The 15,092-nt window shown below is 38.4% G+C and overlaps 1 protein-coding gene across 14 annotated transcripts in view; it reads right to left on the reverse strand.

Annotated features, from left to right (window-relative positions):
- Positions 1-15,092, reverse strand: part of KIAA1328 (KIAA1328 ortholog) — a 365,569-nt gene that overhangs the window by 73,372 nt on the left and 277,105 nt on the right. For all 14 annotated transcript variants that reach the window (XR_009250976.1, XM_058692244.1, XM_058692242.1 and 11 more), the window contains one exon: positions 3,097-3,205. Coding sequence is in view for 13 of the 14 variants with exons in the window: in XM_058692244.1 (XP_058548227.1) it covers positions 3,097-3,205 (109 nt within the window). In the remaining variant the exon portion in view is untranslated. The remainder of the gene's footprint in view (positions 1-3,096; positions 3,206-15,092) is intronic.

A 15,092-nucleotide genomic window follows, 5' to 3' on the forward strand; every position in this document is an offset into this window, starting at 1 on the left:
GTAACCTGACCAGCTCTGGTTTCACCTTGGAGACCAGAGGATCAAGTGGAATCTGTAAACTCTGACTCTGGGTCATGGCAGGAGAAGTATTTGTTGAACTCTCTGATCATAGGTGCACCCCCCACCAGGTGTTCAGAACGACAGGGAGGAAAGCCCTCTAGTCCTCTCTCCAGGGGAAGTGGGTTTGTGAGGTGTTACCTGTGCCGGCGAGGCAGAAATGCATGGCACTGTTTGGTGCCACAGCACCAAGCTCTTGTGCCAAGATGACTGCCGCGCTCACTCTCTCGGACAGCTCAGGGGTGTGTGACCAATGCTGAAGGCCAGACAAAGAAGCACCGCAGCCCTCAGCACAGAAAACTATAAAGCCTCCTTTGCTTGTGCTGTAAATTACGTATTTATTTTGTTAGCATGAGATAGATGAATATTTCTACATATAAAGGTGCCCAGCTAAAATCAGGATAAGCGATATTAATGTCCTATGGTCAGTATTATTGAACCTTGAAAGCAATAAACTTTATGAGTCAATAAATATTACATTTGCAACATAGTTAACATTCCTTTACTGTCTCTAGCACTTATTACACATTGTAACCGCAAGTCTACAATACATTATTCATATTTGGGGTGTCACCAAGTGATGGATTGCTGCAGGAGAGGCTGTCCTTTAAATAAATCAACAAATAAAAATGCAAATGTTAACATTTTCAGCCACAACTTTTTCCATCTTGAATGGGGAATGAAAATTTCACATTATATTGACAGGCAGCAGAAAGAACAATTAACAGCCCACATTGTGAATGAGAAAGATGACTTTGCACGCCTGGTTTTATCACCTGCACATGGAACCATGTGGGACTCTTCTAGGTGTTAGTGCTTATCAGAGAATAAACAAGAACCTTTTTCCCACCAGCATCTGTCCCACCCTCATCCTCTTTTGCAAGTTTTGAAAATTCCCGGAATTAAGGGTGGACAGGCTTTTACTCTTGTTCTCAGTACCTTCAAAGGTTTGTTAGGATGAAGAACTGAGTTTTGTCTTATATTAAGAGTTTGTGTGTAACTGAAAAGTAGTCTATAAAAAATTCCTTTTCTACACTTTGAAATAAAAATAATTCAAATAATCCTGATTCTGAAGTCTGGAAAGCAACCACTGTGCCTTCCTGGTAACTGATTTTCATAGTACTGGATCTTTTTTTTCAACTCTGCGCTTTGTATAATAGACCTATGATATGCCATCATGCACTTCTAAGGATGAAGTCCAGTGTGTTGCACATCGTTTTTATGTAGCCAAGTACTCATTATTTAAGAAACCTTTGAGAAACTATATTCAGCTGATTTGCAGTATTAAGAACTAACAGAGAATCCTTTTTTTTCGGTGCGTAAATATGAGTCTTCACAGCAAATTTAACCTGGGCTTGTAAAATTGTACAAAGTTGATATGGTCCATTCAGAAAACGTGTGCTGAGAATGTTCTACAAAATTCTTACTGGGGAAATATTTTATTCTTCCTTTTCATGCTTCTCTCTAAACTGAAATGCAATCATCAAAAACACATTAAAGTAGCATTAAGGATCTCACTTTAATCTTCAATAGGAAAATTCACTAAGATTGAAAGTCCACACCATTTCTTTTTTTATTTTTATTTCTGAGAGAGAGCATGCATGCACAAGCAGGGGAGGGGCAGAGACAGAAAGGGAGACAGAGGATCCAAAGTGGTGTCCGTGTGGACAGCAGAGAGCCCGACGGGTGGCTCGAACCCACAAACTGAGAGGTCATGACCTGAGCCGTGAGATCATGACCTGAGCCGAAGTAGGACACTTAACCAACTGAGCCACCCAGGTGCCACAGAAAATCTGGATCATTTCTCCTCTTTACCTGTACCTCCTCCAGAGGAAGCCCTCAAGGCAACTGAGATGGACCTTTGAGTACAAGCATTCAGCCACACTGCTAAGTGGTCCAAGGAGGGAGCCCTCGCAACATTTCAGAACTACAGCTCTCTGTGGGTACTTGGAAAATGCTAATAATGGCAGCATTAAAAATAAAAGAAAGGAGTAATGGACAAAGAATGTGGTAAACTGGTTAAATTTTCTTTCAGTTGAGGGTCACCTTCAAAATAAGGAGGCTGTCGTTGTCAACAGTTACAATATTTAAGATGACGGACTTTGGAGTCTGAAATGCTACATCTTATTGGCTGGGTGACCTTAGACAAGTCACTCAATCTCTTAGTTTCCTAATTTTAGAAATGAGGATGATAGCAGTACCTCTTTATAAAGCAGTGATGAAGATTAAATGAGATAATTCATACAAAGTGCTGGGTACATAATAGATGCTAATAGATGGCCACCATTATTACTGTCTTCTACATTAGAGTTATTTCCCCAAAGTTCTTTATAATTAAAATGAAGTCTTAAAATCTATATTCATCTGATAAGATGCTGAGAATTTAAGGCTCAAACAATAGTATTACCAAGAAACCCTAAACTATGCCTTTTTGGTGTTGATCTTTATATATTCAGCTTTAAATGAATAATATGGCAGTCGGCTTACTGGATGTAAGAAATTTTAATACCGTATTTCTTTCCTGACTCCAGAAAAGGCTGATCAAACTACTAACTCTTCAGATGTTTCTAGTATCAGTAAATGTTGACAGACCCTTTAAAACTGTAATACAAAACCCACCATAATTTTCAGTATCAATTAATTCAATTAGTTAAACTTATAGTCAAAGTATATAACCATTCTGTGATAAATTGGGAAAGACCTACTGCTAAGCACATTTTCTGATGAATGACAGGATTAGCTTTGCATTTCTTTGGAAATCCTTGCCAATAACCAGTTTCAATCAAGGCAGGGCATGTATAAAGGAAAGGGCTCCATGAGTTCAACCTGGCCAAATCCAGATTCTTCCACATAAGGCCTTTCTTCTGAGTAACGGTTATTAAGAATTGTCAAGACTTTCCACTCCGTATTAAGTAGCTCTTCCCAAATGCTCTTACCTAAAGAATGTTAAACCCCCTCTCTCGGCTCCTCCCCTGTTTGCGCTCTCTCTCTCAAAAAAAAAAAAAATAAATAAACATTACAAGAAAATAAACCACTTACCGGGAAGTGTCATGCTGCAGTGATGACGTGGTTGTGATTACAAGCTCCTTTTGGCTTCCTGTTGTCATAGGAGATGTGGACGCATCTTTTCTAATTCCTGCCAATGTCCCTGTATGAACAATAAAGGAATTAATTTGGGCTTTCACTAAAAGGAAATGGAAAAATCCATTCTGAGTAATATATTAAACATTACAAAAATCCCCAAGCTTGAAAAGTAAGCTATTTCTTTTCTCTGAAATGAAACAATGGCAGATGGAAAAACTCAGTGGGTTGTTTTGATTTTGTAAACATCAGAGATCCACAGTATCTTGTTTAAAAAAAGTACATCTGTGCAGTAACAGACTGGCTAGTGGTTTTGTTTTTAAACCTGATGGCCTGTCATCTTCCTGCTGATTTGAGTTTACTGTGAAAATGCCCAAGAAGGTAGATTGCTTTATTTTGTTCCCTTTCCCTATCCTAAGAAGAGATCTTTCTTCTCTTTGAGCCCAGGACTTTGTACCACCTAGGCCCCTAAGTTAAACCCAAAACATTCAAGGTAGGCATAAATCTTAAATATTTCTTTCAAAGAACTAGACACTGGGCTAAAACAAATGCCTGCTTGGAAGAGATGCTTACCTAACCATTCTAGGGCTGATCTGGTCTCTGTTCCTTTCTAATAAACAATGTTGAGTTGATAATTAGTTTTCTCCTCTGGAGTGCTCAATGAGATGGCATGGACAGAAAGGTTTTTCGTTTCTGTTTGTTTTCTAATTATTATTTCTAATGATATTATTTCTAATAATAATAATTTTCTCCTTCTCCTTTTCCTTCGAAGACTGTTAGAATCTCATTCACAGTTTTTCTTCTGGTTCCTGGGTAACAATTGTGTAGGCTGCTTAAAGAACTTATATGGGAAGATGTACTTTTTCTTTGAGGGAAGCGTAGCTGTTCAAGTAAGACCAAGATAGCTTTGATGTGTAGGGAATACCAGACCCTCAGATGCCAAGAATACAGTATGATAATTCTGGGAATGGCACCGTTCAGGTGTGACCAGAGAAAATCAGGTCTAGAGAAAGCAAGAGTCTTCTATCTACAGAGATTAGCATCAAAACAATCACCGTGATTCTTGGTATTCAAAAGCTATACTCAATACTAACTGTTCTTTATTATGTACAGAGGTGAAGGATGAGCCACCTAAATGCACAATTCAGTCCTCTTTGTATACACAAGTTTGTGGGACCCTCAACCCAAACCAATACATTTTCTTTTTTTTTTTTTTTCAACGTTTTTTATTTATTTTTGGGACAGAGAGAGACAGAGCATGAACGGGGAAGGGGCAGAGAGAGAGGGAGACACAGAATCGGAAACAGGCTCCAGGCTCTGAGCCATCAGCCCAGAGCCTGACGCGGGGCTCGAACTCACGGACCGCGAGATCGTGACCTGGCTGAAGTCGGACGCTTAACCGACTGCGCCACCCAGGCGCCCCAATACATTTTCATACTAGACATAAACTCCACCATTACCTATAGTGCATTCAGTCAGTAAATATTTAGCAAGTACCTAATCATGGGCAAGGGCTATTGCCAGGATTAAGCTCAGACTTATTTTAGGGCAGGGGAAGGAAGGTGTGAGAGCAGGAACATGAGATACTCTAAACAATCTGGTAATCATAAATAACCCAAAGCAGAATAAGGTAATAACAGCTAACAGATACAACAATATGCTTAGTGTGTGCCTGGTGCTTCTCTAGGCCTTTGCCATATATCATTTATCTTTTTTAAAAACAGCCTTATGGGGTTCCTCGGTTGCTCAGTTGAGCATCCGATTCTTGGTTTCAGCACCGGTCATGATCTCACGATTCGTGGGTTTGAGCCCCCCATTGGGCTCTGCACCCACAGCACAGAACCTGCTTGTGATTCTCTCTCTCTCCCTCCCTCTCTGCCCCTCCCCTGCTCATGCTCCAGCATGCACGCATAAATAAACAAATACACTTAAAACAAGCTTCATTATAATTTGAATGCCATAAAACTTAACCATCTTAAGCATACAGTTTGAGAAAGAGTAGATTTCTATAGCTTATGAAAGCATGGCCACAACCCAGTTTTAAAAATATTTGTCATGAGATTCACTTGTTTCTTTTTAGAATCCAGGGTAGAATATTTTCTCACAGGGGGCCTGGGTGGCTCAGTCAGTTGACAGGTGACTCTTGATTTCAGCTCAGGTTCTGAACTCACAGTTTGTGAGTTCAAGACCCACATCAGGCCCTCTGCTGACAGCACAGAGACTGCTTCAGATCCTCTGTCCCCCTCTCTCTGCTCCTCCCCTGTTTGTGCTCTCTCTCTCTCTCAAAAAAATAAACATTAAAAAAAATGAACTTCTAACACATATTTTATAAAATGGAGTATTTTGTCACCCCTAAAAGTTCCCTTACGTGCATTTGTGGCCAGTCCCTTCTCCCTGTCTGTTCTGTTTGTATCCGCACTCTAGCTCTCTCTCTCTCTAGTTTTGCTGTTTCTACAAATTAGTTATATTGATCCTCATAAAAACCCTTTGCAATAGATACTCAGTTTTATATCTCATTTACAGATAGGCAAAATAAGCCATAGGGGACTTACGTGACCTGCCCAAGGCCACAAAGCTACTAAGTGAAGGTGCCAATATTCATGTCCAGATAATCTGATCCCAGAGTTTTTCACCATTAAGCTCTTCCACCATAATAAACAGAAAAGTCTGAGAAATTAAGAAGTGGGAGAGATCACATATCGCTATAGGATTTAAAAAGATTTAATGCAGGCGGTGGTATTGTGATAGGAAGGAATAAGGAGCATGGAATCAGCAAAAGCTAAATTAGAAACCTCGAGGCTAAATATTTAATGTATTCAGGAAGTATTTATTGAGCATCACTACGTCCTTGTACCTTGCTAATTACTTTAAATCACTTTACATGCATTATCTCACTATTCCTTACAACAGTCCTTAAATTATATTATTGCCCTCATTTTCTAGATAAGGAAGGTCAAGCCCCAGGTCCAGTATCACACAGCTAGTAAGAACAAGGCTGGGTTTTGATTTTGTATGGCAAACTGATCTTAAACATTGTGCTAGGTGGCTCAAAAGTAAAACACAGCAGCAACAAACACAATTAAAAAAAAAAAACAAAAAAAACCCCTGGTCTTTGGAGAGATTATTTTCGTGGCAGAACCTGGAATAGGTGGGACAGAGAGAAGGGAGGGAGGTAAAGCAGCTCACAACTCCTACAACTGTCTGGACAGAGTCCTGGGTGAGGTGAGGGAGATTAATGGGCAAATAGGGATACGACCAACAGAAAGGGATTTGTGGGCGAGGTGAGAGGGAAGAAGAAATGCCCAGCAATGAAAGAACATCATTATCTCTGTAATCACTACTATAGAAGACCTGAATATTATTTATTCTGTTTTGATATTTCTATCAAAAATTTAGTGGAGACAGGTGACATTTGATGGGGACAATTTAAAGAAGGAATTGTAACAGAGGGTCCAGGGACTTGCATGGCATCCATGGATACACTTTGGATTGTGAGTAACTTGTTCTGCAAGATGAGCAAACATTTCTAATAAATTTTCACTTGATAAATGAGCGATGTCTTGCAATACAAGTAGTATGTGATGCCCAATGTCACATGATCACAACTGAGCCAATGGTTCTTTTCTCTCTCTCGCTTCAGGATTGTGGGTGATCATCTGCTATGCTCAGATACTCAGTCTCAAGCAGTGGTGTTTGGCAAAAATCAGTGATTTTTCAGAATGTGGGAAGGTGCCCACAACTGGCACTAGTGTATTTTTTTGTCACTTTAAAGCACCGATGGACAGTCCTTTACTTTTCCATACAAGAGTAAGCTTAGGAATGTTTTGCCTCATTCTAGGTCAGGCTGCCTGCAGATACAGACCTTTTTGTTTATCCATTCATCTGTTGATGGGCATTTGGGTATCCCTGCCTTTTGGTTACTGTAAATAAAGCTGCTATGAACATTTGTGTACAAAATTTTGTTCAAACACCTGTTGTCAGGCACCTGGGTGGCTTAGTCGGTTAAGCGTCCGGCTTCAGCTCAGGTCATGATCTTGTGGTTCATGAGTTGGAGCCCCGCATTGGGCTCTGCAATGACAGTCTGAACCTGGAGCCTGCTTCAGATTCTGTGTCTCCCTCTCTCTCTGCCCCTTCCCCACTCTCACTCTGTCTCCCTCTCTCTCAAAAATGAATAGACATTTAAAACGTTACAAATAAATAAGACAATTAAAAAAATAAACACCTGTTGTCGATTATTTTTCTGAGTACAACTGACAGGTCATATGATAATTCTATGTTTAACTTATTCAGGAATTACCAAACCATTCTCCATAGTGGTTCTATTATTTTAAATGAGGGTTCTGATTTCTCCACATCCTCTCCACCTTGTTATTTTCCATTTTTTAAATTATAATAATCTTAGTGGGTGTGAAGCAGTGTCTCATTGTAGTTTTGATTTGGATTTCCTAATAATTAGTGATGTTGCACATCTTTTCATGTGCCTACTAGCTATTTGAATATCTTCTTTAGAGAAATATTTATTCAAACCCTTTGCCCAGTTTTTAATTTAGTTGTTTGTTATTGCATTATAAAAGTTCTTTACATACCCTGGATACCAGACACATAGGATATAGGACTTGCAAATTTTTATCCCATTTTGTGGGGGTGTCTTTACATTCTATAGAAAGTGTTCTTTGACACAATTTTTAAAATAATTTTCATAAAGTCCAATGTATTTTTTCTTTGGTTGCTTGTGCTTTTGGTGCCATATCTAAGAAACCACCGTCTAATCTATGAAAAATGAAGATCTGCACCGATGTTTTCACCTAAGAGTTTTATAGTTTTCATTCTTATTTTTAGCTCTTTGATTAATTTTGAGTTAATTTTTGTGTATGGCCTGAGGTATATAAATGAAGAGTCCAGCTTCACTTTTTTGCATGTGAATATCCAATTAGTTGTCCCAGCACTATTTGTTGAAAAGACTATTCATTTGTTGAATTGTCTTGGCAACCCCTGTTGAAAATCAATTGGCCAGAAATGTATGGGTTTACTTCTGGATTCTCAAGTCTATTCCATTGATCTCTGTGTGTGTGTGTGTGTGTGTGTGTGTGTGTGTGTGCCCCCCCCCCCCCCACACACACATACACACATATATCCTCATGCCAGGTATAGGTATAATTTCAATATAGTTTTGATTACTATAGCTTTGTAGTAAATTTCAAAATTAGGAAGTAGGAGTACTTCAACTTTGCTCCTCTTTTTCAAGATTGTGTTGACTATCTGGGGACTCTTGAAATTCTGTATGAATTTTGGAATTGATTTTTCCATTTCTGCAAAAAATGATATTGGGAGTTTGACAGGGACTGCATTCAATCTGTGGATCACTTTGGGGAATATTGACATCTCAACAGTATTAAATACTCAAATCCATGAACACAAAATGTCTTTCCATTTAGGTCTTCTTTAATTTGTTCAGCAATGTTTTGTACTGTTCAGTGTACAAGTCTTATACTCTTGGTTAAATTTGTTGCTAGGTATTTTATTGTTTTGATGCTAATATAAATGGAATTGTTTTTTTTAATTTCAGTAGTTCATTACTAGTGTGTAGAAATATAAGTGATTTTTGAGTATTGAATTTTAGACTGCCACTTTGGTGAATTCATTTATTAGCTCTAAGAGTTTTTTGTGCATCCTCTAGGATTTTCTATATGTAAAATAATCTCATTTGCTAAAAGTTTAACTTTTTCCTTTCCAATTTGGATATGTTTTATTTCTTTTCTTTTTAAAAAAATGTTTATTTATTTTTAAGAGAGAGCATGAGAGAGAGTGCAGAGGAGGGACAGAAAGAGAGGGCAACAGAGGATCTAATCCATTCCAGGCTCTGCGCTGACAGCAGAGAGAATGATGTGGAGCTTGAACTCACAGATTATGAGATAATGACCTGAGGTGAAGACAAGAGCCAGACGCTTAACTGACTGAGCCACCCAGGCATTCCTATTTCTTTTTCTGGTCTAACTGCTCTGGCTAGAACTTCCAGTACAAGGTTGAACGGAAGTGGCAAAAACAGGGATACTTGTCTTATTTCTGATCTTGGGGGTAAACTTTCAGTCTATTACAATTGAGTATGATATTAGCTGTGGGCTTTTCATATATGCCTTTTATCATGTTGAGGAAGTTCCCTTCTATTCTTACTTTGTTAATTGTTTTTATTATGAAAGAGTGTTGGATTTTGTCAAATGATTTTTCCATGTTGGTTTGATGTTTTTTTATTCCTTCATTCAATTTTGTTTGAATTAGCCTCCATGCCCAAGGTGGGGCTTGAACTCATGACACTCAGATTAAGAGTCACATGCTCTACCAACGGAGCCAGCCAGACACCCCTCCCCTTCACTCTATTCATATGATATATTGCACTGATTGGTTTTTGTATGTTCAGCTACCTTTGCATTCCTGGGCTGAATCCCATTTGGTTAGGGTATGTCATTCTTTTAATATGCTGCTGCATTCAGTTTTGCTACTCTTTGAGGATATTTTTATCTGTTTTCATGAGCGATATTGGCATGTAGTTTTCTTGTGATGTCTTTCTCTGGCTTTGGCATCAGAATAATGCTGGCCTCTTGAAATGAGTGAAGTAGTGTTCCTTCTCTTTTATTTATTTATTTTTTTTAGAAGAGTTACAAAAGGATTTGTGCTAATTCTTTAAATATTTGATAGAATTCAGCAGTGAAGTCATCTGATCCTGGGTTTGTCCTTTTTGGGAGGTTTTTGATTGCTGATTTAATAAATTTACTTGTTATGGGTCTACTCAGATTTCCTATTTTTCTTGAGTCAGTTTCGGTAATTTGTGTGTTTTTAGGAATTTGTCCATTTCATCTATGGTTGTCTAATTTGTTGGCTTTTGGTGTGTTTATTGTTTGTCTCACCTCTTACTTTTTTACTCCAGGAAGCAATGGTGTGTTCACTTTGCTTTTAATGTTTGCAAGAAATGTCCTACATGTAGTTTCTTCTGTTCTGAGAAAGTTCAGACTTAGGAAAAACAAAGTCCCTTGGATGAACCCTTTAGGAAATAGACAGGTGCAAATGGACAAACACAATTCCTTGAGAACCAGATCTGCTCTGCTTCCTCTGGGACCAGGTGCTCATTCCTGGATCTCAGGATGTTGTCTTCAAGTGTGCTGCCATGCTGGGGATGGGATAGGACAATGCTAAATTGAAACTTCACAAAGTTCTCCTACCATGTTTCAGTGGCCTTTTTCCTGGCTAAGCATTTGCTTGCTTTTTGGTAATCTTTCACTATCTTCCAGAGTTCTGATAATGCTGATTTTGGCAGTTTTGATAGGGTTTTCAGTAGTTATGGGTGTTGGGGGAGCCTCTCTGCCATTTTTCTGACATCCTCCTGACTCATTAAGCATAACTCACTAGCATAATTCTGATACCAAACCCTGACAAGATCATTACCAAAAAAGGGTATTATATACCAATATCTTCCAATCAGTGTAAATAATCAAATTCACAGAATAAAGAAGAAAATTCATCTCAATAGGTACACGAAAAAGACTTGATGAAATTCAACACTCATTATGATAACAATTCCCAGCAAATGAGGAGGGAACTTTCTTAACCTGATAAAGAACATTTACAAAAAAACCCGCTATAGCTAATAAAATCATACTAAATGGTGGAAGACTGCTTTCCCTGTAAGATCAGGACTTCCCTATGGAAGTTCACATTAACCATTTTATTTTACACTGTAAAAGAAGTCCTAGGAAGAATAATGAGTTAAGAAAAAGAAAGAAAAAGCAGAAAGACTGGAAAGAAAGTAGTTGTTATGGACTGAATTATGTTCCCCCACTTCATCCAAATTCATGTGTTGAAGTCCTAACCCTTAGTATACCTCAGAATGTGGCTGTATTTGGAGATAGAAGCTTTAGAGATGTAATTAAGGCTAAATGAGGTCATATGAGTTGCCTTTAATTCAATACGACCCTTTGTCCTTAAAAGAAGAGAGAAATACACTAGGAATGCATGCTGCTAGTGAAAGGCCATGTGAGGATACAGAAGGCAGTCATGTGAAGACCAAGGAGAGAGGTTTTCAGGGGGGAATGACTGGAAAAGACCATGATGGAGCTCTCATGAAGAATGGAAAACTACTATATCCTAATTGTATGGATGTATACAGTTGTCAAAGTTTATCAGACTGTACATTTGAGACCTATGCAATTTTACAGTTTATAAATTAAATCTGAAATAGAATAAAAGAAAACATTAAAAACCCTACAGTTTTCTTGATTCTTAAGGCAGTACTGTTTTTTTTTTAATATATATTTTTGAGAAAGAGAGAGAAAGACAACACATGGTGAGGGGCAGAGATACAGGGAGATAGAGAATCCCAAGCAGGCTCCATGCCGCCAGTGAAGAGCCCAATGCAGGGCTTGAACTCATGGACCGTGAGATCATGACCTGAGCTGAAATCAAGAGTTGATGCTTAACTAACTGAGCCATGCAGGCACCCCAAAGCAGTGAGGTTTTTAAGACCACACTCCATTGATATCTCTTTGACATTGCCAATCATAAGGATTTTGAAGGGAGAAGAATATATATTTCTTAAATCACTAAATCACTGTAGGTACTGAGGATGAAAAAGCTAACTTATTAGATCTTAATGGCCGGGAAACAGGGCAAAGAAACAGAAAGATCTACCTACCTACCTACTTAATGTTATATTAATTCATACAAAAAATATATAGTGAGCACCTACTACATGTTAAGCGATGTTCTCATGCGGACACAACTGTAAAATATGGAGTGTTCATATTCTAGTGGGAGAAGATGTACAGTATTCAAAAACAAGTAAATTATATAGTATTTTGAGATACTTCTTTCTGCTGTGGACAATGCGAAATGTAGAGTCTCTGCTTTAAGTGACAATATTCCATATACAGCAACTTCAACTCTTAATCCTGGTCTCTTAAAGTTGAATTCCTTTTTTTTTTTTTTTTTAACGTTTATTTATTACCGAGAAACAGAGAGAGCATGAGCATGGGAGGGGCAGAGAGAGGAGGAGACACAGAATCTGAAGCAGGCTCCAGGCTCTGAGCTGTTATCACAGAGCCCCATGCGGAGCTTGAACTCACAAACTGAGAGATCGTGACTTGAGCCGAAGTCGGACGCTTAACCGACTGAGTGACCCAGGCGCCCCAGTTGAATTCCTTTTTTAAAGGGACTGAGCAGGACAATTTAATCTACATATCTGGGTTTATTCATACCCCTGTATTATGGTTGTCTTCTGTGTTCTATTGATAAAGGCTTCAACTTTTAACAAATCTTTTAGCTCAGACTCCTGGGAATCAGAAGCAGTATCTTGTGATATACATTTCTAATGATTAAACATACAATAATGATGATGATGTTAATAATAAAAGAAACATAAATAAGTGTTCCTTAGAGGCAAAATGGAAATGGCTTCTATACTTTGGATACTCCAACTTGTTTATTTCTTTAATCATGTCACTTATATTAATCTATCATGGACTACAAAGAACATTCACATCATTGCAGGCACAAGCTTACTCAGAGGAACACCTAGGAGCTTCAGAGATTATCCCTTACTTCAGATGAGTCTATAACAATTCTCTTTCAGTAAAAGAAAAATATGTTTGGGAGCCCCTCAGGGGCTGTCAACGAGTGATAGCTGCTGTATATTATAGAGCTAAAAAAGCCCAAAGACAAAATGAAGGGCACAGTCAATATCATCAGTTAAATCCAAATTACTTTAGGTTCAGCCTTTCTTGAAGTTTTCAGAAGATTCAGAGATCCATGAAAAAGGAACAAACAGGAGGTAGCTCTAAATGCAGTAGGGGGCTTTGGGATGGCTTTACAGCCTCACTTAGAAATGGGTGATGCCAAGCCCTGAGGCCGTAACATTTTGATTCTGGAACATGTCTGCTCAGTGGCCTCATGGCCTCTGATAGCCTGCCAACATAACAGAATGAAAATGCCCTCAGCTGGGAGGGCTCTTATGAAAGGGAATCAGTGATTGGTAAGAAAAGGGAGGTTCGAGGCAAGTTGGGAGAGGGAAAAAAACACTGCTGAGTAGGGAGGAAAAAAGAGGAAAGAACAGTGTGTGTTTCCAGATTTGTGCCTTTGGCTGAAAAGTTCTTGACTCAAGTTCAGATTTTCCCAAGTAATGTCTCCCTGTTTCATATAGCTCAATAAAACTAAAATAGAATATTCCAAGCATTGACAATTGAAAAACAATTTATATTTTAAGTGTAATTCTGACAATACTGTATACTGTTGTGATCCCCAGGCTGTTTCTTGAGACAACAGTGAGGTCTATACTTATATACATATACATATACATATACGTATACATATACATATACACCGTGTATGTGTGTGTGTGTGTGTGTGTGTGTGTGTGTGTGTATGTGTGTATTTAGTATCAAAAAAGTTGATGGAAAGGTGAGGAGGATAGAAAAGGTAAAGGGATAAGTGACTGATAATAAAGATTAACGGTCCTGAAATAAACATCCTATGTAGTAATTAATGATTAAAGACAACAAAGGAAACAAAGAAGAAAAGTTTGTTAAAAAATTTAGACACGTTAAGGAGGGGAAAGCAATTAAAGAGACATTAAACCAAGTGGTGTAACTTAAGCAATTAGTGCTAGGTCACTGGCCTTATGATAAACAGGGTGTCCAAACCCCTGGCAACACATCTTGAAAGGCCTGTCTCCCATCTGGCTGGGAGCCACCGTAAATACCAACTGCCCTACTCTGTGATCTATGCACATGAGCTCCGCGATGAGCAGAAGGACCCAAAGAGGCAACGTCAGCTCCTCAATGATCAGGTGTACCGTAATTTTGCCAATGGCTTCATATAAGAATAAAAGAAGCAAAAAACACACGACAGTCCTTCTTATGAGAAGGAAAAAAAAGGTTAATTCCTGTGAATACCTTAAAACAAACTCTCTTAAAAAGATGAAAAAGGTTCTATTTTTTTTTCACTGCGACACTACAACCTTTCCCCATTAAAAAAAAAAAAAAAGGAAAAAAGCTAATGAAAAAACTAAAACCATGAGTGAACACTGTTCCTGAAAACTTTGCAGAATTGTAACAGCTTTCTCTTGGTTAAATTGATTGGTATAGCAACATTATAAAATGACTATTAGGATTCATTGTGCACCACAGAAAGTGCTGAAATGTCAGCAGACTATACAGCAAAAAGTAATGGGTTCTGAACCCCTGTTAGTCAAAAATGATTTTGTTTCAAATTAGAAATTGATTTTTTTGGACACAAGCCCTTTCCAGGCTTACAGCTTCTGTAGCTGGGCCCAGGAGAGATTAACCTCCACCACTGGTAGGGCTGGCCTGATGGTACCTTTCTCAAAGTGCCTTTTCCACTGCAGCCCTAGAATGTGGCTGTGGTCTTAACCAATAACACAAGTCATTTGTCCCTTTGCTATTACACTATATTTTTCCCATTTTGCCATTTTATTTTAGTGCCGACACACAACACAAATTTGTTGACAAGTTAACAGAAAACTATGTTAAGCTTTGCCGTGTAACCACCACACCAGTTTTGATTGGTTCTCTATTCTCCAAAGTACAAGGGCTAAGAAAAGAGTGAAGGGTTTCCCATCCCTCAAGGACTAGCAGAGAAAGTAAAGAAGATTCTATCTCTGATATGAAGTCTCTTCAATTTCATTTCTGTTTCTGGTAGCAAAGTCTAACAAGGCAAAAGTTGTTCTAAGTTGTCCTAACACAATGGAGGTCTGCAGAACTTCTGCCTTATGTCAAAGAAAATGCACTTGTTTTTGTTTCAAGATGTGGATACTTTTTCTTCTGAAGCTTGGACTAATTATCATCTCTCAATCATTTGGGAGAAGATTAAACTCTTCCTGGATTAATCATAATTAAAACAAAAAATCATGACAAAGGTGGCAGGTGACAAGGGCACGCTATACAAGATCT

Source organism: Neofelis nebulosa, chromosome 11, assembly GCF_028018385.1.
Source record: "Neofelis nebulosa isolate mNeoNeb1 chromosome 11, mNeoNeb1.pri, whole genome shotgun sequence".
Lineage (NCBI taxonomy): Eukaryota > Metazoa > Chordata > Mammalia > Carnivora > Felidae > Neofelis > Neofelis nebulosa.